Genomic DNA, 24,620 nt, shown 5'->3' with positions numbered 1-24,620 from the left:
ATTATAGTACATTGTATATATATATATATATATATATATATATATATACGAACGCTCTGTGTACTTTTTGTAATATATATAATATTTATGCGTGTGTGTTGTATACTTGTATGTGTATCACTCGTATATCTAGTATACCATGTTTACCACGTTAACCACGGTACCTATACTATATTAATCTGTATTCCTGTATGCTGTGTTGACTATATAGCGTATATAATACACGATTTGTGTGTGGTACCCAAAAACATTTTCATTACTGATTCGATGAAAGTATAATATTATTATGTTTTATAATATTATTATTGGTCTTGAATAATTATTTTTTATATTTATGTTTATAGTTTATATAGGTATACCAAGTAGGTAGTCGTTATAAAAAAAGTAGTAAAATACGCAAAAGAAAAAAGTTTCAAAAATAAAACATTTACTTTATTGCACACATGTTCATCACACCCCATTGCCGTCACTAAAATAATAACAAAAACCATAGGAAACTACTCGATATTTTTCGTCTACAAAGAGAATGTTTCAATGATAAATATGTTTTTGTGAATAACTCAAATAAGTAACCATGACAATAAAAACCTTTCGAAAATTGGTCAGAAACAAAACATCTTGCCCAAATATATATTATGTTGAGAACAATGCATTTTTAAGCGTATCTATTATATATAATTGTATTTTTGTGTGTAACTTTGGAGCCTCTTAGACCTTAGTCCTTAGACTTCAATTTTAACAAACGTGTAAATGTAAATATATATATAATATATAAGAATATAGATACTATGATGTAGCAATATTTTATTAGATTATCGAATTTCTATTGTATGGTGAATAATACAAATATTTATACATTTATATATACCTACGCGAAAAACGAGGGATTGAAAAAAAAAAGGAAATAAACATCGTTTAAAAAAAACCCCTTAAAAGTTATATATAAGTATAAGTGGCAGAAGTAATGTGCGGCGGTGGAGTGACGACGAAGACGCGACGCTGTGAAACGGGATAAAATTACTTTTTGTCCATTTTGAACGGACGCCAAGGGAATCGGAAACTTTTCTTTTTTTTTCATACTTCGACGGTTTGCAGTTTATTCGTTTTTAACTGATCCGTATTGTACACATTATTATTGGCCCGGTTCGAGATAACGTGATGTACAAATTCGATGAAGGTACCTAACATAATATAAATAATTTATAATATAATACGCTTGTACCTATATACAAGTTAAATATACAGTTAAATCGAATGATAATAAAAACAATACAATACACGCGGGCATGCAGCTATACTGCCGCATAGACTTCTAATAATATTGACATATTTTTATGTATAATATGTATAATAAATACATACAATGATTTATTTTTAAATTCAACACTTCTTATCTCGAAAATTATGAAATTTGTTTTGTATAATTTGAGGTTATAATAAAACAACATTTATGAAAGACTATAGATTTTACTATTTTTTATAGCATAATAAGTATAAGAGAAAAGTGACAGAAAAACATGGTATACTTGAATTAAGAAGTCACCCACTAGTGACTCTTTGCGTGATGGAGTAAATTAATATTATGATGAAAACATTTAAATTTTAGATGAGTGTAGTGTTGTAATCGTGGATCAATTTACTTCGTACCCGTGTACCACTCAACTTCGATCATATGAATTTTAATGGCTTATAACTTATAAGTTATAACTAAGTAACTAAAGTGACTACTCGTTTGAACTTTTATTATTGTACATTGAAATTTTCAGTAATATTATATCCTGCTTTGGAAAATGGAATTAAAAGTATATATTATTCAAAAAAGAAAATAAACTTAAAGAAACATTATAGGTAATTAAAAATGCATATGTAATGGAAGCTTAAATATTTAAGACAATATACCATATATGAATCTGCATAATATGCTATTACCGATCTGTAGAAACACAAAATAATAAATATAATATTATTATATACCCACAGTCGTTATATATTTACTATTCTGATATTTAATATATACACTTTACATATTATTTGAATATCCTCTATTTTAAAATATTAAAAACTGAATACTGTGGATATTAAACCATAATATTAAATAATTTGGAATATTCATTACATGATTCGAATTAGTTTCAATTTTATTTATTTTTCTAATGATTTACTGAATTAAAAACCAATAACTTTAAAGTCATCGAAGCCATTTGATTTAGTGTAACACCGCTATACTACGATATGCTATTATTTATTATAAAAAAGTATAAATTAAATTACATATTAAATTGTATTATTTCCTAATTTCCTATACAGAATCGCTGATGCTTCGGTGTACCGATTATTTATGTCTAATGTGAAAACAATACAAGAATCGCTTACTCATAGTCTATATACACAGTAATAAATAATATACTCACTGTATTTTGTACAGTATAATGCCATTACTGTGAATTGCTTTTTTCGGGGTTAATAGTTTCCGAAAACTGGCAGAGAATTAAATTTTATAAATAATTTGGAAATGGTCCATATTATTTCTGTGCATATCATAGACGAATAAAATTATTAAAAATAGATAATTACTCGTGAGTGTATTGTTCTAGTTATGTTTAATGGACGTAACTGCGCGTCTATGCTAACTATGACTGGAATACGAAGTGGATGTTTTTGAAACACAACAATATGAGATTTTCACAATATGCAGCCAAACTGTTGAGAACAAGGAACAAAAATAAGCATAGTGAATTCTAAACACTATGAATTCAAGTAATATTTTTAAGGTAAACCATCTATATTTCTGATAATAACCACATATTTCTATTTACTATGATAAGTTTCTGATGGAGGATAAAATGACTAAAAACGGAGTTTGATAACCGAAAACATCTATTGATATACTTATTTTAATATTTAGTCATATTATATCTTTTCTAGATAATGTAAACTATGTATATAATATCATAATTCCAACATTAGCAGTGACGAACAAAACATTTGAGTATTATAATGATAAAAAATAACTTAAATTTATTAAACAAAAATATAATTTTTGTTATTAATCTTATTACAAGAGGTACTATATGCATACCTAATCAATTTGTGCATCACGGTTATACCCTTTGCACGCAATAATTGGATCGACACCAGTCAGATGTGCGAGGTTCTTCAATTTATTATATTTTCTTTAAATAATATGGATACGCGCCTTCTGCGGCGTGAGTCAATATGGATCTCACTGTTTATGCGGTTAAATCCTTTCCTTTCACTTGTCGCATTTTACGAACGACTACCGTATCTGGAGTAACTGCCGATGCCATGCCGTCTTATGCGCAACATACTAGCACAATATATTTATGTTATAGTATTATAAATATTAAATAGCGCGTAAAATAATACGCACAAACACACTCACTGCATAATAATATACTCATTACTCACTCGTCAATCGTAGGTTTACGTTTAAAACGGGAAGCGTTTGTTTTTCTATTTCATATACGTCGTGTCAAGTCCACGAGGAGCCACAGCTATATTATTGGATGCGCCTCCGTACGACGATAGTGTGCGTTCGCACGCACTCGCACCGAAGTGTCGGACCGAAATTGACGGCGGAACGATGCGGCGCTTGGTGTGATCCGGAAAAAAAAAAGACCCTCCGGCCGGCGGTGTGTGTGCTGCAGACTGCAGAGGGGTTGGAATATAGAAAGAGAGAATGAGAGAGAGTGAGAGAGAGAGAGAGAGAGAGGAAAAAAAGTCAAGGGTGAAACGGGGCCGGCCGACGGCCATTAATCAAAATCCCGTGACATATTGCTGTGTGTTACACCACTACTATAATATACGCGTGCAATATATACTATTTGCGCGATACACACACGCACAGCCTCCTGCCACGTCTGTAAATGCACAATACACTGGCACACTCGTTTGTGTGTGTGTGTGTGTGCCAAAACCCATTGACCTAATCTCCGATAACTCTGTCAATCGATACCTATATATAGGCATGACAATGTATAATATTTTATGTCCGACCGAACGCGTTTGCCCGAAGACGTGTCGTCGCAACGACGGAAAATAACAATAATAAGATATCTTTATAATGTATAATATGACATATTACTTCGGTAGGTTAAACGCGAGTGCACTGTTGCCTCCGCCTTATGATAATAAAAGGGTAGGTACATGCGTAATGATACATAATATTGTCATCATTACTACGCACACGCGATTCCTCCGTTTCCTCGATTTCGTATAAATATTTTTATTATACGGTTCATACCACGCGAAATCAGATTATCATAATATTATATTATTATGCGCGAAAATATTGTGACCGTTTCTACCGAGCGGTTCCTGTCACGATGTATTAAAATAATATTTTGTTACTTTTTTCGGTCGGTGCTTATACACAGACGCGGCGAATGGTTGACAACAAATCTTACGACATTTGGCTTATGACCATATATTAATGTATTATATTACGTATACTATACACAAAGGCGGCGTCGGGTGATGTGCTGATGTCACGTGGAAAAATATCGATCGTTACCGTTTCCGCACTGAGGTGTGAGAAACATGCGCTCGATCTGCTAAATTATTAAAGATCAGTAGGTATAACATACCATTAATACTATGGAACAATAATTTGAATTGTCGGGTATTCATTATTATTATTTTTTATTTTTTTGTATAATTTAATCATAAGTTTTAACTACAATTTATTACAATCGTTAGGTAGTAATAATAATAGCAGCAATATATTTAAATACATAATTAATAGAAATAAAAAAAAAATGAAAAGAAAAACATATTGCAATCGTGTCCGTTATTTTGAACCCTTTATACAACTTTTCTTTTTTTTTGTCCTTTGCGGCGTTACAATAAGACGAGTGTTTTCTACTATATAATAATATAAACATTAAACATTAGGCATTAATTTATTCCCCTTCTCAACATATTTCTTAGCGATTCAATTGAAACTAAATAATAATAATAATAATAATAATAATAGTAATAATATCATAAAATAAAACGCGACAATAATAATAATTTTATATAAGACAACAATTTCTAATAATGTATAATATAATTTAGTAATAATAATTTTTGTACAAGAAATATTTAACACGGTCAAAAGGAAACAGTTATTATATTATTTAGTTACAATATTTCATCTATAATGTGTATGTAATGTACAAAGTTGCAATGCAATGCGACACACGGTTTCAAGTGCAACATCTACATCACTGTTATTTTACAACGAACATTTTCTAATCTAGAAAATTAACTGTAAAAAAAATATACATAACAACAAAAATAATAAATAATAAATCGTTGAAGATAATATTATTTGTTTTTCGTTTAAAATAATATGGTATACAAATGAAACGTAACGGTTGAATAAAAAAATATACTTAACATAAAAACAATAATATTTTAATGAGCTTGGAAATGATAGAACTTTGTACAGAAATGAAAATAAATATTATGTGGCAGACAGTTTTCCAAGTGGACATCCGCTTAGAACCTGTAATAGAATCTATTGAATTCGAAAACCGCCAAAGATCGATGGTTTTTAGATACTGCGTATTTTGGTTTAAAAAAAAACAAATTTAATTGTAAAATGTCGTGATTTAAAACGTCACTTATTATGTGATGAGATGTGAGTTTCAGGTAGAACATTGTTTGATGGTTTCGATGTGTATAATCGATATAGGTATGTGATGACTTGAAAACAATTCCGGCGCTAATTATTATAATTTCGATCGAACGCTAAATTTAAATAAAAATGGGAAATCATTCGATGCTAGACGGAGAACAAAGCCATTCTGGACGAAAAAACCAAATAAACTCGAAAAATCAATCAATTCTGACAACGGTCCAAGAAAACCTGTGTCACGATCACAAAAAAATCGAAATCTTCGTAGTTTATACGGAAACCGAAACCGATGAGTACAGACAGGGGTATACTATAAACTTGTAAGTTATACGTACAACGAGGGGTTAATAGTAAAGCGAATCTCAGCTGAGCTGATAGTATTCAGGTACGAACTCGTTGGCCAGGTTGCTGAGAAAGTTGAAATCGGACGAGCTGTTGCTGTTGTCGTGGACGCCGCCGCCGTGGTGATGGTGGTGATGCGGCGGTTGCGGGTGATGCGCCATCACGGCGGCAGTGGCCGCCGCTGCGGCCGCGGCTGCAGCACTGCCGGTGACGGGAGCGACGACGGCCGCGGTGACTGCGTTTGGCTGGTGGTGGTGCTGCTGGTGCAACGGTGGTTGCTGATGTTGACAGTGCGGTTCACCGACCACTGGACCTGCCGACGTGACTGCTCCCGTGCCGTTGTAGAAATGATGAAAACTGTTGAAGTGATCGCCGGACGAATCGGCGGCCGCGGCCGCCCGGACGCTGTTTGGTGGTGTCATGGCCACAGACGAGCCGTGCGCGTGGAACTGGTCAGCGAACGTGGCCTCCAGTTCCGGTACGGCGGCCACGGCAGTGCCGGTGCCGCCGCCACCACCTGCCACAGGATCCACGTAATACTGGCCAGCTGACACCTGCACGGCAGCCGCCGCGGCTGATTTGTTGTACCTGAGCTGCTGCTGCTGCTGTTGCTGCTGATGGTGTTGCGGTTGGTGGTGTTGTTGCTGCTGTTGGAGTTGCTGCTGTTGCTGATGGTGTGGTTGGTGGTGGTAGTCCATGTTGTACAGTTGCGAACCTGAGTGGTGGTCCTGTTGCTGTTGGTGGTGTTGCTGTTGATGATGAACTCCACCGCCGCCGCTTCCCATGTGATGGCCGTTGGTGGCGTATCCCTGGCTGGTAGCTTGATACGTGCCGGCGTAACTCAAATGGTGGTGGTGATAATCGTCACCGACACTACCTCCACCACCACTACCAGCGGTACCGCCGCCGTAACCACTGACACCGGTCTGTTGCTGTTGGTATGCCTGACGGTGGTGGTAACCGACAGCCGACGGAACGGTTGCAGTCTGCTGGTACGAATCACTTCCGCCGCCCGTCTGATAACCGTTATTATTGTAACCGTTACAGTATTGCTGTTGTGGACCGTAACCCGCTCCCTGCAAGTACTGTTGACGACAGTGGCCCGTACCGGACTGTTGCTGTACCCTGCCGGGGCTTTGGACGGCCACGGCCACCCCGGACTTGGACTTGTAAGACGAAGATGATGATGGGGGTGATGAAGTTTCCGGTGACATGTACCAGCGGCTTTGCGTAGTTGGCGGATACTGTGACAGATAGCAATCCTTGCCGGTTCCCCCGAAATTGTTTTGCTTGTTGTATTGCTGTTGCTGTTGTCTGTAGGCATCAGCAACCCTCGAGTATGGTGACTTGGTTACCGGTCCCCCATTGGACGGAGTCGGTGGTGTAGAAACCGAGTGATCGAGTTGTTGTTGCTGTTGCTGTTGCTGCTGTTGGTACATGACCGCCGCGGTTCCTATAGGACTGGAGAGAGCGGTGGACGGCGTGTCCGGTGTGGATGGCGTCAAACTTCCCACTGACGTACCACCTCCCTTCAACGACTTACCGACTTCTGGCGATATATCCGGCATTAGCCTCATCGAGTCTTTCGGGCACATTGCCGCTGCCGATTTTTTATTCGTCAGCGGCTGTTCCGGTTTGCCCGAGGGCTCTCTCTTGACAGTCATGTGCATTATGCCCTCGTTGGACCTAGAGTCGTCTTCCATTTTCGTGTCAAACGAGCTGACGCTGCCAGCACTACTTCCGGCCCCGCTGCTGTTCCGGGTCACGTGCTCCATCATTATGCCGGGTGGCAAGTCACAGTTCTGACAACTCTTCTTATCGTCCATCTGTTTGTCACCGCCGCCTCCACCACCTGATGACTTGCCATGTTTGCCGGTCGTTGTGCCCGAACTTTGCGAGTCCTTGTCGTCGCCGTCCTCGCCCTGTTTGTTGATGGTTTGCCGCTTGTGCTTCATCCGTCTGTTCTGGAACCATACTTTGACCTGAAACAGGTATATTTAACCAAATACAATCACACGCGTTTTCTTTTTTTTCCTCCATTCTATATATTATAATATAGTATATAATCGAAATGGAAGAGACACACATTCATATTATATTATTGTCATTATTATTATAATTTTATTATATTCTTTCAATTGTTGTTATCAACGCGCTTAGTATTATAATACGTATAGGTATAATATATATACACATATACCTACACGTACGATCTACTCACCGTGCAGCCCATGGGAGCATGACACGTTTTATTTTTTCCATTTCGTGTCTGTCTAAATTACAATTTAATAGGACCACAAATCGCATATATATGTATTATAAAGGTATGTCGTGTATATATATATACATACAGGTACACAGTGTATAAAATATAATATTATATGCCTTCTATAGTGTTCGGCGTTTCACCCGAACACTATATGGCCGTTTCCGTTGCGTTTGCACGACATACACGAGCCGTTTACAACAGCGTGTTTCATTGTCGTTCACGCGACACGGTCGGATGACATATAACGTGAAATGTTTTTAGTTTTTAAATCCGCGTCAAAAGTCCTACAACAATCGGGTACAATCTCTCTGCCCCACTCACGTTGTCCACTCAATTTAAACGGTACCTTTATATAGCTTTATGCATCTAACTGTATACCGCAGGTAAATGAGAAACACGACTGTTCTTCGATGTTGGACAGACCTAATCGATCGCGTGTTGAATACGTAAACAGCACGTTCAAGTCACAACCAAACTCGCATATAATAATTGTATGCACTATATAAACAATTGATATAATATTTTTATTTTTCTGACTATTCTAATATAAATAGTTTTTTTGTTAATAAGGCAACACCTATATTTATAGCATCTACGATAATTTAAATAGCGATCCATTCGCCCCACACATTATAAACGTTCGAAACATTTGAAAAATAAATTTTATTTGAATTCTATATAATGTTTTAATACCGCTGACAACGAACGTATAATATTATATCTTAATGGCGCAAATATTTCAAAACTGCCTGAAGTCATACCAGAATTGTTTTCCCTTGAGAACTGCGTTCTTATAATGTAGGTACTGTACGAAACCATGTCATTTTTCTTTTTTTTTTGGAAAATATTATTATTATCATCTTGTTCAAGGTCCGAGTTCATTGAAATACAACTGCATTATACATTAAACGCGGTAATCGCTGGGAAACCGATTTTTATAACTCCGAAGAGCATAACATAATAACAACAGTGGTTATATTATATGTTCCGGTACGATTTTACAATGCGAACACACTACACTGGCCAAGACCTGTAATTTAATGTCATTTAATTTTTTCTGATGTACACAATCCGAAACTACTTTTTTTATTATTGCAATTATACAATAAAAACTCCGCATAATTATTCACCGGATAAAAATATTTTATTATCCCTCGACATTTCTTGATGGTAATTATTATTATTGTAGGTACATTAATTATATTGTTTAATTTACATAACACACCGTTTCTTTTTTCAATTATTTTTTGAATATTTGGAGTCTGCTACGATTTGACATAATATTTTTTAACTATGATAATCAATTGCATTAATTAGTGATATATTATTATATACAATTCAATAACATGTCATGTATACCTGTCTCTCGGTGAGGTCCAGAGATGCGGCGATTTCTATTCTCCTGGGCCGACACAGATACTTGCTGAAATGGAATTCCTTCTCGAGCTCCAGGAGCTGAGTGTTGGTGTACGCGGTCCGAAGTCTCCTGGGCAAACCGTTTTCTGAAACAAACAGACGAAACGAATAACATAAACGATTGCCGGAATATGAGATAATGCGGGTCATGGAAAAATAAAAATCCGTGTCAACCTCGAAGTTATTAATTATACGAAACCCTATTGGCGGCGCAGTGTATTTTTCGCCTTCGCATCTGACAAATGACATTATTAATATTATTATAAGAATATGAAAACACAAGACGAGAAAAAAGAAACATATTGGCCTGAGTGTCCCTAATGACCGGCGGCGGCAGCGGCGTAAGAGATAAATTTTGACCCAATGACGAGGCATCCGAAGCGGACGAGGGAAGGCCGACCGCATTTGTTTCCGTCAAACAACGCGCACGTTCTGCGCTGCGAAACGTGTTTGTTTTTCTTTTTAAAAAATAGCGTAGCTCGCCGACAGCAGCTGGAGTTCGTTTTTAAAACGCGTCATTTCCGTTTCGCGATTTGTACATATCACGTGACGAAATGACATCAAGAAAAACATTAAGTGGCGTCGACTGTCAGAAATATATCTATAACAATAACCTCTGAGATTTTATTGATTATTTTGAAATCCGAAATGACGATCGCTGCAAAAGAGTCCTAGACGAATAAATCGGCGCGTTCTGTATAGCGGTTTATGACATAGGTATACGAATATAGGTTAGTCGCACATCTGCGAAGACGTGACTGTAATATATTATGTAATATTGTAGTATATGACTTTAATATTTGGCGTTCATTTTCGTATTAGGTTTGTGATATTTAAAATTTATTCGTGTGCAATATAATAAAGGTACGAGTACAACATTTTATTTGAATGAAAAACACTATATAGTTGAAAGCGGAAAAACGTTGTATTGCCATTCGATAAAATGTTCAATTTTTCACCGAATCCGACGAAAACCGAAACGGGATCTTTCCGAGTGATTTGTAAAGCACGTGAGCGTGCACGCGGGAGACGTCATCAACATTCAACGAATAGCGGAAATACTTGTGGAGGGACCCCGATCGTTTCTGAGCGACGAGAAACCGATCGAACCCGCGGGATATTTTAATAATGAGAATTCAAATCGCGCATACACGACGCCACTCTTCGCCGGAATATAGGTATATGCTCGTACGTGGGTGTGTGTTTCCTCTGAATGCCATATATTATATCATAGGTATATACAAGGTATATACGGTCCGTTGGGGCGGAATTTGATTTTAGGAAGTCACTTCTCCAACCCCGTCAACCACCATCGGTATATACTGCAGTGAGTATTGCGAGACAACGACGATGGTATGACGGAATAAGATATAGAGACGGTGGCGGAATCGAAGGCGCGGGCTGCAAACGAAATATTATATATTATATAGGACGCACATCTCCGGACGAGGGTTGACGAGACGAGAGGAGTTGCAGGAGAGTGCGTGTGCTGCTGCGCTCGTACTCGTTTATATAATATAACGGTCGGCTGCGACGAGAAATCGACTGGAGGGTGGTGGGCGGTCGTCGTTCATCAGTCATCGTCAAATCTCATATATACGATATGATATGATATGATATGATATATATTATTATATACGCGGCCATGTGTCGCCAGGTAAAATTTAATATCGCCCGACCGGCAAACGCTAGAGTTTGACTGGATGACAATAAGCGGGCGAAGACCGGCGTCACTGCTCCGACTTAAACTGCGTATATATAATATGTGTGTGTGTGCGACATTACTGTTGTTGTTGTTGTTATTATTATTATTATTATTATGTATATGTATATACGGGTGCACGAATATCTTTTACTCGAGCGCGAGAGGGGTTATTGCTGACATCATTTGTTGGGGTTCCGTTTCGAGTTTCGTCCGTCAGTCTCCGCCGCATACATCGCCCGGTGTGTGTATATATATATATATAAATATAATATCTATATAGGTATCGCCGACGAGGTTACGACGGCCTGGTTATTGTGGTGGGTCGTCGGTGGCGAGCGAGGACGGGGGTGGTTGAGCATTTTTGTTTCTGTCTCGCGAACAAACATTTTTTTTCTCTTCTTTTCGCTTTTCCAATATAAAACATCCGAAAGTCATCCCGCACCCCTTTCCACGCTCATGTACCCTCCTTTCATTCCACCGACAACCCCCGACACCACATAAAGTTAAGAAAAGTTACCGTATTCCTTTTTTTTGTTTTTTTCCATACGAAACGCTCCCCATTTACCCCGCCGACCCTTTTTACGCGTTGTGTTTTTTTTTTTACAGACCGGTAAAAGAATTTTTGATTAATGATATTACATTGATTTTTCACCGTGCTCATTCCCCCTCTTGCGCACGGTTTTTACTTACTTACTTATTATTATTTTTTTTTAAGTTTTTGTTTTGCATATTTCTCTCGGTTTTCCCTATGGGCGCGCGCGCATCATAACCTTAAGAATTTATGCGTTTGACATGACTGCAGTATATATACTGTACCTATTCCCCACCCAATACTTATTTTATATATATATAAACATGCAAATAACCCGAACAAACAAATGACTTTTTTCTCCGTGTTTTAATCGTTCATTATATTATACAGTCAGACAGACCAATGTTTATACTAATCGTATTAATATATTGTTGTATACCGATGATTCAGTAGTTATAGGGGTGGTTTGCACACTGTTTGGTATAGTGATAACAACTATAGAGTAAGTCGATCCTCAATACATAACATAATATATATATACAGCCATACAAGATGTAACAAAAATATTTGAAATTGGACATTGAAATAATTACATTAAAATGGATCAGTTCTACCTTATACATAATATTTCTATGTTCTGTGTAGACGCCTCAGTAACCAATTTATCCCATATAACAATATTTACGGCGAGTGATTTATCAAAATATCCGCATATTATTATAACCTTCACTGCAGACTTCGGCAAACTTTTAATGTTTTCAATGAGAGACAGTTTATGCTTGTCAGCCTAGGTCGATTCGCGACAGAAGTGGGCTCGCAATTATGCACCCGGTCGTGTACAGGCCGTAATAATAGCACGATACCTTGTGCGCCCGGTAATACCTACGAAAATCTCAGGTTTTTTTTCGATGATTCGTAAGCCCACGAGCAACTTGTCAGTCGGTGTTCGTAGATCGACAAGGATATAATATTATATTTATGTCGCAGTGAGTGTGTACGAGGGCTCCAGAAGGAAAACCCGGCGGCGACGTGATGTATAAAGTATATAGTTGTATACAATGGGGGACGCGAATGGGATGTAAGTATAAAATTTCGTACTGCGGATGGGTAGAAAGGGATCGCGGCGATGACGACGTCGTTGACAAAAGGCTCCGCGACACTAGTGTTAATAATATAATCTCTCTCATTCAACCGAAATCACCGCGAGTTTGTTATGCCACACAACCAGGCTTGGATGCACCCCGTCAACGGCTATATAGGTAATTTTACACATAATATTATAATATAATATGTATTATGTATACGTCACTTGTGTTATGTGTATATTTTATGAGACGTCATTAACCGTGGCAAATATATAATATTATATACGCACGCGTGTGTGTGTGTGTGCGGTGTCGTTTTGTTTAATCGCGAAAACACGCTTTTTATTACATATAACGCCGTCCGATTAGGTATATAATCTCATATATATATGCTGAACATTTAATATAATATAACGAGACAATGCAGGGAAATCCGATTTTAAATGAAATTTTCCATATATCTAGGTAAGTATATTATTTTTTTTGTTAAAACTAAAAATAACCTACCCACGTCCCACGTGGTAGAAATATTATATCGTTAGGAATCCATAGAATTAACAAATATTGAAATAATAGAAACTTTACTAAGTATCTAAATGTTAGACAAAACTTACCATTCGGGACTTAGATTTGTGATAAGAATCAACCGTCATACAAATACACATTAATATTTTAAAAACTATGGATTTCTTCTAGGAGTTTTTTAGGTACTTACTACATTTTAAGTCGACATAGATAAACTATGATAAATCTTGAATATTTATCGATTCTAAGTATATTATCGGCCCCCTAATTATTTATACACCTCCACTATTAAAATTTAAAATTGGCATCCTCAAAAATACGAAGCAAAACCATCTAATTATAAAGTAGCCCGCGAAAACACGTAACCAATCTACCCACATGGCCACATAAAAATAAATACAACACAATGGACATATTTGGCTCAGGAATGGGTCAAAGGGGATACGGATACCGTATATAAATTATAACTATATGAGCAGAGAGTCCGAAATACACAATTATTAGACGTACCATTGTCACCAAGCTCCAAGATCCTCTACGCCAGACTAATTAGTAATACACTGCACAAACTTGTGTCTACTTAAAATGTATTATTATTTTAACACTTTGATATTAATATTTTAATTTTACTGCGTATAATCCATGATATGGCGTCTAGGCGTTAGTGAAGGGGGGGAATGTTGAGCATCACAACGCTGACCGCTTACAATGTTATACGATATTATTAAACGAGTAATGACAAATCGGCATTGAGAATTTAACGAATTTCTTGGAGTAGACAGTGATATTGAAACAGTTGTCTTAAATGTGCGCGTATTCGTCGCATTGACTTTTATCGATCACCGCTCAAAAATAAACGGTTTAGGTCATAGAAATGTCTCAATTACCACTAAAACGGATTATCGATGCAGGAGTAGCTACGCAAATTCATCAACATAATTTTTAAAGTACACACACCGATATGCCCCTCGTGATATACTAATAATTATTATTAATTATTTATCATTATATCCTTTTTATTCGCCACAACGACATATATTATGTATTATGTTCGATGAAATTATAGAGTGCTGATCGATCGAGTTGATCAACGATAAAGAATATTAAATGCAGTTTGTTGTTAAATATAAGTGAATAATTATAGATTTTTACTATAGTGAACAATAGTTAACTATATTTTGCCTTTAATAGTGTCAAAAAATATGAGTTATACCACTTGTACAGGATTGAAGTTTTAATTATTATTTGATGCTCCAATATCGGGTTACCGTGTTGATACACTGGCGTATCTCTGTAATTATTTTAATAATTATTGTTAATTGTTATGCATTGATATTTTACAATATTTATCTCCGTTGTCTCCAAGTATGACTATATTATTAATATTTCTGTGCCCGGAAACATTAGAGATTCGCAACAATGTATTGTGAATATATACGAGCTGCAGTATGATGCATGGAGCCGGAAGATCAGACCGAACGGACGTTTCAAAATAATAACAATATTATGATACGGCGAGCATATTATTATTATTAGGGCTCGGAAGTTGTAGGAATTGCATATTTTCTGTATGATCACAATTTATAGCAGACCTAGTTAGAAATTTGAAGTATACAATTGCGAGTTGAAAAATTGAAAATTGAAAATGCATATTTTGCATATTTTACCAATTTTAGCTAAAAAAAGTGCATATTTCATTGATTTTATATGCATATTATGCATATTTTATATTTTTCTAAAAAATTGATTTTTTTCTTTCTTAACCTGTATATTTCAACTAATATTGAATATAAAACTTAAAATTATCAACGAAGGTATTTATTGTCATCGCCATAGTCAATTACGGAGTTAATAACAGTGATATTGTGACACGCATTTATAGTCTATCATGCTAGTATGCCGAAATACTTATTTGTAGGGCTCGGAAGTTGTAGGAATTGCATATTGTTCTGTATGATCTCAATTTATAGCAGACCTAGCTAATTAGATAGAAATAGAAATTTGAAGTATGTATACAATTGCGAGTTAAAAAAATTGAAAATTGAAAATGCATATTTCACCAATTTTAGCTAAAAAAGTACATATTTCATTGATTTTATACGCATATTTTTGAATTTTTCGCATATTACAACTTCCGAGCCCTAATTATTATATACCTATAAAACCCGTGTACAAACGATAAAACGACACAATGTCTCGCGTACAGTACACAGTGTACAATAGTAGTGCATTATATTATTTATAGTAATATTATTATGTCACGATATAATATATGTATTATTATGGTCGACGTGACCGAAAAACATGGCAACCGTTTGGCGCTTACGTTCATCAGTATTCGCGTCTCGTCATTGGTTCGTTTCCTGCCCCGGCAGAGCTGTCAATCAAACCCGCGGGCAAAGTATATATATAATAATATTTTACATGCACGCACCGACCCTCGGCCCGGACGGCGTATATATACAGACGGCGGCGGTGGGACAAAAACACTGCAGTTTGAGTTGCCTGTCGCCTCACATCCACTCGTTAAACAAAATACATAATATTATTATGCTGAAATCCATGCGTAGTCGGTGTGTGGGTGTGTGCGGTGTAGGTAGTTAATTTATTTATATTTTTCGTATTGTACGGAATAATCGTCTCGTCGTTGTGAATACCACCACGTCTTGCAGTAGCGCCCAGCAGATTTTTGAGACCATAATATAAGATCTACTTAGACTTAGGTAATATTACCTACGTTTTACAAACAATTTACCCATAATTCAATTACCTAATTAGGTATTGTTTCTCGGTGTTACATATACGTATAAATTCACTTTGACGCTAATTGTCACAAGACAATATATCACCCCTTTACCCTCCCCTTTACGATAGCACACTGCAACACTCAGTCGTAATTCTTGATCACCCGCCTGAGCTAATCTCTGTTTAGATGTATATATGTACATATTGTATAAACGTATCACACGTGTGTGTCTAAAATTATTTCGTAGATCTGGCTAAGAATATTTTTTTAATAATTTCCTTATAAAACTATGTCCCCTTCAAAAACATCCTAAGAATTTTTACTTTTTTGTTAATTTATAAACTCGCAGCGTTCTAGCGATTTCTAGAGATGCCAGACCCGTATTATATGTACTCCTGTGCTTGGGTAATTTTAAATTTTAATACACGAATTTTGAACGAAAAAGTACCCTCCAAATGCCGTCACGTACGATGAAATGCATCATCATTTAGGTACCTATTTATTATCACCTTATCAGTTAGCACTTATCACGATAATATAACGATGCGATGACTTGCTGTTGTAAACACAGCAGCCCAAATTGTCGGCGATCATTTCACGCCATTTCCGCCGAATATCGGCGATTGTATACTTTGAGAGAAAATTCCGAGTCAACCGTGTCATTACCATTTGCAAGTAGGATTCTTTCCTATCGCCGTAGGGCCACCTCCCGGAAAACTCGGCGTCACGTAATCGCGGAAAACACGTGTCTCTCCATGATGACTCGGGTGCACAGAAATACTACCATAGCTAGCGCCACCGTTCTTCCCGCGATGTCATTGTTATTTTATACCTATACGGCTATACGGTTATATATACATATACCTGCAATGTGTTACGGACGAAACTTAACCGCGCGTAGCATGTGATCTATATATAATATATACCTATAATACTATACGCGTGTGCATAGAATATATATATATATAATACTATATATATATATATTTATGCGACACGAACACACACTTCGGTCGCGTTCCTCTACCCTCCTCGTCCGTCCACCACGCCGAAACGCTGCGTCTAACTTATTATTAAAATATGCTAATATTACGTCATACTTCGCTCAAGTACCCGCGCTCACGAGTATATACATATCGTCGCAGGGAGCGATAAAGACGCGCGGCGTGGATATACGCGTGTATGTGTGTAAATGTGTGGGTGTGTGACGTGTGTGTGTCCGTAATATATATTCGTGCGGGGTGCAGTACAGTGTAGAGTCGCGGCTTTCGGGCGAGGGTTGTCGCGTGCGTGCGCAATTTATATTTACGCTCAGCAGTGGTGTGTTTGATCGGGTAGAGGGTTTACTCAAAGTTTACTCAAACCCCCCCTCCCCCCTAGGAAATCGACAGCCGATATGATACTATATATGTATATTATTTAACTATCGCTGTGTATTGCATGCGTCTCGTCTCTCGTGTGTTTCTATTTATAGGTATATATTATACTTCTATTATACTGTGGGTGGAAATGTGTAATCAGCACGTTTTCAATCAAATTTCCGCTTATTATTATTAATCCTATTAAAAAACTTACAACAAATAATTCTTGCGCGTAACATTGGATTGGTGCGCATATAAAATATGTAATATATATATATATATATTAATTAAATTCCTCCAAGCTAAATCACATTTCGTGCTCTACTTTATTTATTTTTATTGTTCCCGTTTTGTTAAAAAATGCGAGATTCGAGATAGCATGATGGACTATATAAATTATGTATAAGTAATATACGACCAGGTGAAAAATTGTGTAATTAATAACCGTTTGTGCGTTATATAAATACTGTCGATTTTTATATTATACGAGTATTACAACGAAATTATTATGTTTTTGAAAAAATAACAATATTTAGGTATTACAATACCTCGCATATATAAATTGTAACATATTATGTATACTATAATTTATAATACCTTTTTTAAAACTGTCGTTTTCAAACCAGATGACATTTAAACAGGTATAGTATGTGATTATGCGTCACGTTTATTATGCTTCTAAGTTTTACGAAAGTCGAGTAGACAATATAATAAACCAAAAACCACAAACCATAATGCAATATTATGCGATGTATTTATGGTATACGGACGGTTTATAGCTAGTTTTTTAGGTAATAAAAATCTATAGAGTAGTCAGTGAAATCAAACATTCCGATCGATTATTTCAAAATCGTGCACTTTTCTAAAGACATTTTTAGAAGTTTTCACGGAAAAAGTCACTAATTATTTTATAATTATAATTTATAATATATTATGTACCTCTAAAAGTGAATCGTAGCTGTCATGATATATTGAATACATACAGCGGTGAGTGTGATTATAATACATATTGAATATTATAAAATTCGGTTACAGTAATTAAAAAAATATAATGATAAAGGATACACTTGAATTCGTGCTGATATTATTTTATAGTAATGATACGCGGGTTGACAGCCGATTTCCCCGATGATATAAATACGATTGTGAGAAAATAATGCATACAGATGGTTTAAGATCTCTCGCGAAATTCTGAATATTTCCACGAGGCCCCGGTGTATATATAATATAATATATATATATACGCGTAGTTATATAAGGACCCTCTCGTCGTGTGCCAAAATAACGACACTGCAGCACACTATATTGGAACATTCTCAACAGACACCTCTGTGCGTGTTTATGTCCCTCTCCTCACGCCCAAGCGCCGTAGGGCTGTTGCGGTTTATTTTCCTCCGGAGCTCTTTTGAATCCACCGCAAATGTTTGTAGTCCCGCAGGAGACGAGCTTTCGGCAAACTCTAAAAGGTTTGTGTGTCAACCGTCGTATTATATATAAAATAAATACTGCGTTTATATATAATATATAATATACACACGCCGGCTATAGTGTATTATATACTATACGTTTACGTTAAAAATTGATACGTATATCTACAGTATTTGATCACGAGTTGAGATAAAAAAAAATTGTTCAATAGCATTATATTATGTCTCTGTATAAAGCGTATATTATGTAACCTAATGATGGTGATGAACAATAACAATTTATCGATTTGATCCTTGTAAAAAAATAAAAATATTTTATTTTTATATACATACCCCTATTATCTATCAAAGAATGATTTAATTGAATACCGCCAGGAAAAAAAAACTTTCCAAAATTAAAGACCAGAACTCCTCACTTGTTATTAGAAATGTAGAACATCACGTGATCGTTATTATTATACACTGACTATTATATTTATGCCTGTTATGGTTTTCATTAGACATGAATATTCAAATATTATCATAATATAGAAACGACAATTAATAATTTTTTTTTTAAAGTCGTGACAATGCATATTCTTAGATGTTGACATTGTGCAATGGCCAGTAAGTAATAAGTCACATAATATTTTCTAAAACGTACCTCTAATATTGTAGTAGATCTGATAGAGTACATTATAATATTATTGTTAGCAAGACGCGCCCCGGTAAAATGCCACTGATTTCTGCACTGCACTCTTTCTATTTGTTTCGTGGGCGTCGTATTATACAGACGCACACAGTGGGTTTTTGCCAAAAAAAAAAAAGCGACGCGACGTATAACGAAATATATTATATACAACAAAATAATATTATGTCTACGCGAAATTCGGTTTAGGTATTATTGTTATTATATACGTAACGTGTATTTGTATATATGTATATGTATAAACATAAATCTATTCAATAATGCCGACAGATGTGTAAAACGTGTTTCGTAAAAAAAAACCAACCACCTACCTACCCGCAAAAAGGTAGTTTTAGACCTTCACGATATATTATACATATATGGTATATATTAGGGTGGCACCCAAACAAATTTTTTTTAGTTTTCTCATATTTTAAATTCATTCTAAAATTCAAAAAAATAATATTGTGAATATAATATGAAATCATTTTATGAACATTAAATAGTAGCTCAACGAACTTAACAATACCAAAAAAAGATAAATTTATAAAAAATAATAGATACTATTACCTATAGGTACTTGAATTTCTGTACCTAATCAGATCTTTAATGAAATTTAAATAATTTATGGTGGTTTGTCTTAAGTATCATTAGAAGTATACCTACTTACTCTCATTTATTATAATGAACAATATGAAATGTTCAAATGATAGTTATCTGTTATATTAACAGACGTACCTATGATCCTCTTCGGTATTTTGTAATCAAAAATTATAATATTAATAAATCCTAGGACGTTAATTATTTCAAGAGCATTTACACGAAATCACTACGGATCGTGTTGTATAGTATTTAGGATTTGTATGGCACCAATTATCTACCTTAGAATTATTAGATATTATACCTATTCGATATTATTCACACCAAATTCAAACAATAATTTATTAATAAGTCTGTGTGGCATTAAAATACGGAATATGGTTTGTAATTAGTAAATAGGTTCTGGGGATAATATTTTTCAAAACATTATATTGTAAGAAATGTATTAATCAGCTATTATTACTATAACATAACGAGGTTTTTTTTTTATTCAAGTTAAAACTTCTAGAGAAATAAGGTATCTAACCTAACCTAACCTATATGCATAATATTATATTAATAAAGATAATAATATAATTGTATGTTTAAAAGCCCGAAAGTGAAGTAAAAATGTTATATAATAATACATTTTGAGAACTGAAAAAGACAATATCTCATCTAAAAATAAATGAATGATTCGTGTAAATTACTTTTATGGTAGCTAGGTAGGCACAGCTATTTTATTTCTAAAAGTACATTTTAAACCCTTAAATATAAATGATTTTAATAACATAAATAATGTAAATATCGTATTTTTTTTAAAAAAATTTACTATTTTTATATATGCGGTATAATAATATTGATATTTTTTTTAAAATAGCACACATGGTAAAGCCTCATAATGTTTGTACTTCATTTCGCTGAATATAATATTATAGGGTTATTCACTTATACCCTTGGACTTAATAAATTACAGCTGTAAAGCAGCCCGTTATGATGGTATAAACGATTTAGGAGAGTTGATTTTAGGGAGGAGTACATCAGTCAGTATCGGAGGTGAAACGATGCGTTGAAAATTATATGACATATTTCGGCGCCTATGTGTATCTAAAAAATAATAATTAATAATATTATGTGTATTGTGTATACACAATTATTGTTCTCTGGTCGTAGACGGTGTGATCAACGTGACTCTGATTTAATCCTAATCCGGCGAATTTTTTTAGCATAATACGCCCATTGTTGTACCTATATAATATATATTATACATGTATATATAATATTCAGGTGTACGAAAAATAAAGCCAAAAGGTAACGCGTCCGAGGTGAACGACAATAAAAAAATAAATGTTTGTTTACGGTATTTCAATATTGTCGACGATGCGGAATCATCTGAAAAAATGGTACAAAAAAAAACAAACAAAACGAAACAAAGGTTCGAATGTCGAGTACAAAACACCTAATATAATTACGTAATATTAAATAATAATATGTAATTACAACGCTATATCATAAAATCGTAGTAGGTACAACGCATATACCGTGCATGTTATTATACAATGTATTGGTACCGTTAGGTGATTTATGATAATAAAATAATAAAAACATTTTTTAAAATAAATCATCGTTTATTGTCGTGGTATATATATGACTCCTACTATAATACATACCTAATAATAATAATAGCATTATCCTATAATATGTCGCGCAATAACGAATATTACGGAAAAAATGAATGGGAAAAATAACAAAAAATCACGAGTGGGAGAAAAAAAAACTTGCCCCATCCCCCGACCAAAATTGATGCGTATGTATGCACCATGCGGAAGGGTGGGTGGTTGGGGGAAATCACACCGATTGTATGTGTGTCCACACACCGCGGCGTTTCCGGCCGAATGACCGGACACTATAATAATATGTATGCGGGCACATGCATTATATAATAATAATAATATTACATGTACGATGGTTATATTCGACGTCCTCTCCGCCAGGCTCGCGTGGTTATTATATACGTATTGCACACGTGATGGAGCTGCGGTATTTGTGGGCATTTTGAGTGTGTGCGGCGGTGGCGGCGGCAACGTGTCGCGCTCGCTATTTAAATTAAAACACTAAGCGGTTTTCAATTTGTTCGCTGCAGCGGCTGTCGCGCGCGCCACCGCCGCGTACGTCCCCCTCGGCGCTTATGCAAAACGAGCCACCACCCCGCCCGCGCCCTCTCACCAGCCACAACGGCCAACCCCTCCTACTACCCCTCTTATCATGTTCCAACTCGTCGATGGACTGACGGAAGCAGCGGAGTCGTATAATAATAATCCGTTCCTCTCTCGCGTGCACCCCGAAAAAATAACGAAAAAAAAAATTGTATAACGATGAAAAAATATATTATATGCTTAAAATTAAATGTATGAATTCTGACAAACCAAACGAAATTGTTCCGATAATATTATAATCCTTAATAATTATAATATCATGGGGTTTATTATCGGTGTATTAACTGTTATACATATTATATGTTCTCGCAGCAATCTTATAGCTGTCAACCCACGAGTTATAGGGTTCACGTATTAATACATTAAACAGTCTCTATATAAATCGATGATGAAAAGTGTAAGCTATAATAAATTCTAATAATATAATATATAAATATGTAAAATGATCTTTATAAAAAAAGTTAAATACGAAGTATTTGTCTAAAACGCAATCATTAAAAAAAAGAGCAGGCAAGAAGGTACCGGGTCTGTTGTACATTAAATGTCGTGAGGCCATTGTAATATAGATGTGTTAAATTTTAATTCAATGATATAAAATCATTGTTTATACGAGAAACGATTCTGCCAGCTAAAGTATGTCAGCCAATGTTATATTGTATATTTTATATTATAATAGCTTTCGGAGTAATTTATTGCCAAAAAAAATGCATTTGAAAATGTCATTGTGTGTATAAAATATAATAATATACTTTAAAAGTTTAAAGTACCAACGAATAAAGTTTTTAAATTAGGTACCTACTTTATTTTTATAATCACTAAAATTGTTATTGTTCGTTTAAAAAAAAATTGATTTTGTCCTAATTTGAACTTAAAATATCTATAAAAAAAAATTTTTATATATTTTAGATTTTTTGGTTACAGTATTAACTACTCATGAAAACACTTGTTTTGCATTTTGAACCTATATAGTTATAAAAATTGAAAAATTTATAATTTTTTAAGCTTTTAACCACAAAATTATCTGCAAATGTTCATGGTTTTGATGAATTTTGTTAAAAATAAACTTGAAATGGTTATACAAAAAAATTATGACTTCGTTTATTTAACATTTTTGAAATGACACTATACCAACTTATGAGGAACCTTGTATTAAAATATGAAGCTTTTTTAACCATTAAAAAAAATATTTACAATTAAAAATGTTTATAAGTAGCTCAAAAAGAGTAAAAATATTTTGAAAATCTCATCATGTATGTGAAAAGGTCATGTACAAATTTGGTAACATTTTGAAGTATTTACAGTTATTCGTTTTTGAGTTATACAAACAAAAACGAGATAATTTGTTTTTGCTCTACACTTTAAAGTTTAAAAACTACTTGGAATTTTTACTTTTGACCTCCTAAAGTATCAACTAGATTCACTTTTCTACCAGGTAATGACAGACCTGATAAAACACATATCATTGTAAAATCAAAAATTACTTCATATTTTAATTCATTTTGGAAGTTTGAATGGAATTTTATAATGTGGCGTATAAAAATTTCTTAGAGGACGTAAAGAAAGAATAAAACATAGGTAATCATTTTGCTTCACTATTACATATTAGTTCGTTGTTTATCAGAATAACAACCGCATCATTTCAGTTTTGGGAGGGGGTGATTTGTCACCTCAACACATTTTTTATTCCCTTATAATGTCCCCTACTAAATTTTTTTAAAAATTCCATCCCTTCAACATCAAGAACACAACGATAAATATATTACGCTTCTGACGAATAGTACAGCATAATTTAGATTTATGGTATGTCACAAATAAACACTATTTCTTTTTTAGGTACATTATGTGACAATTGTGAAATATTATAGAAACTTGTCTTTACGTTATAAACGTGATACCTAACTATTACAATTTAATTATGATAATTTCAATATTTGGATATAATACGAAAATAATATACATCGATATCGTATAATGCTTAAGGGGATTCGATACCGTGATTTTCTATTTTCGTCTAACACACGCATGACATAGTATTTTGGACGTGTTTATTGCCAAACATACCAATTGATCTAATGAAGCGATAAGAAATCTGAAAACAGATTTGAA

The 24,620-nt window shown here is 34.8% G+C and overlaps 1 protein-coding gene across 2 annotated transcripts in view; it reads right to left on the bottom strand.

Annotated features, from left to right (window-relative positions):
• Positions 1 to 4,720: 4,720 nt before the first annotated feature.
• LOC100169134 (homeotic protein proboscipedia) overlaps positions 4,721 to 24,620 on the bottom strand; it is a 67,079-nt gene continuing 47,179 nt past the window's right edge. For both annotated transcript variants that reach the window (XM_001945190.5, XM_016800735.2), the window contains 2 exons: positions 9,615 to 9,757; positions 4,721 to 7,968 (listed from right to left, as the gene is read on the bottom strand). In XM_001945190.5, the coding sequence (XP_001945225.2) occupies positions 6,007 to 7,968; positions 9,615 to 9,757 (2,105 nt within the window). In that variant the 3' untranslated portion in view covers positions 4,721 to 6,006. The remainder of the gene's footprint in view (positions 7,969 to 9,614; positions 9,758 to 24,620) is intronic.

This window comes from Acyrthosiphon pisum, chromosome A1 (assembly GCF_005508785.2).
Source record: "Acyrthosiphon pisum isolate AL4f chromosome A1, pea_aphid_22Mar2018_4r6ur, whole genome shotgun sequence".
NCBI classification, from domain to species: domain Eukaryota; kingdom Metazoa; phylum Arthropoda; class Insecta; order Hemiptera; family Aphididae; genus Acyrthosiphon; species Acyrthosiphon pisum.
Note: the sequence above shows the minus strand (reverse complement) of the source record. Positions and strands in the feature narration are given on the sequence as shown.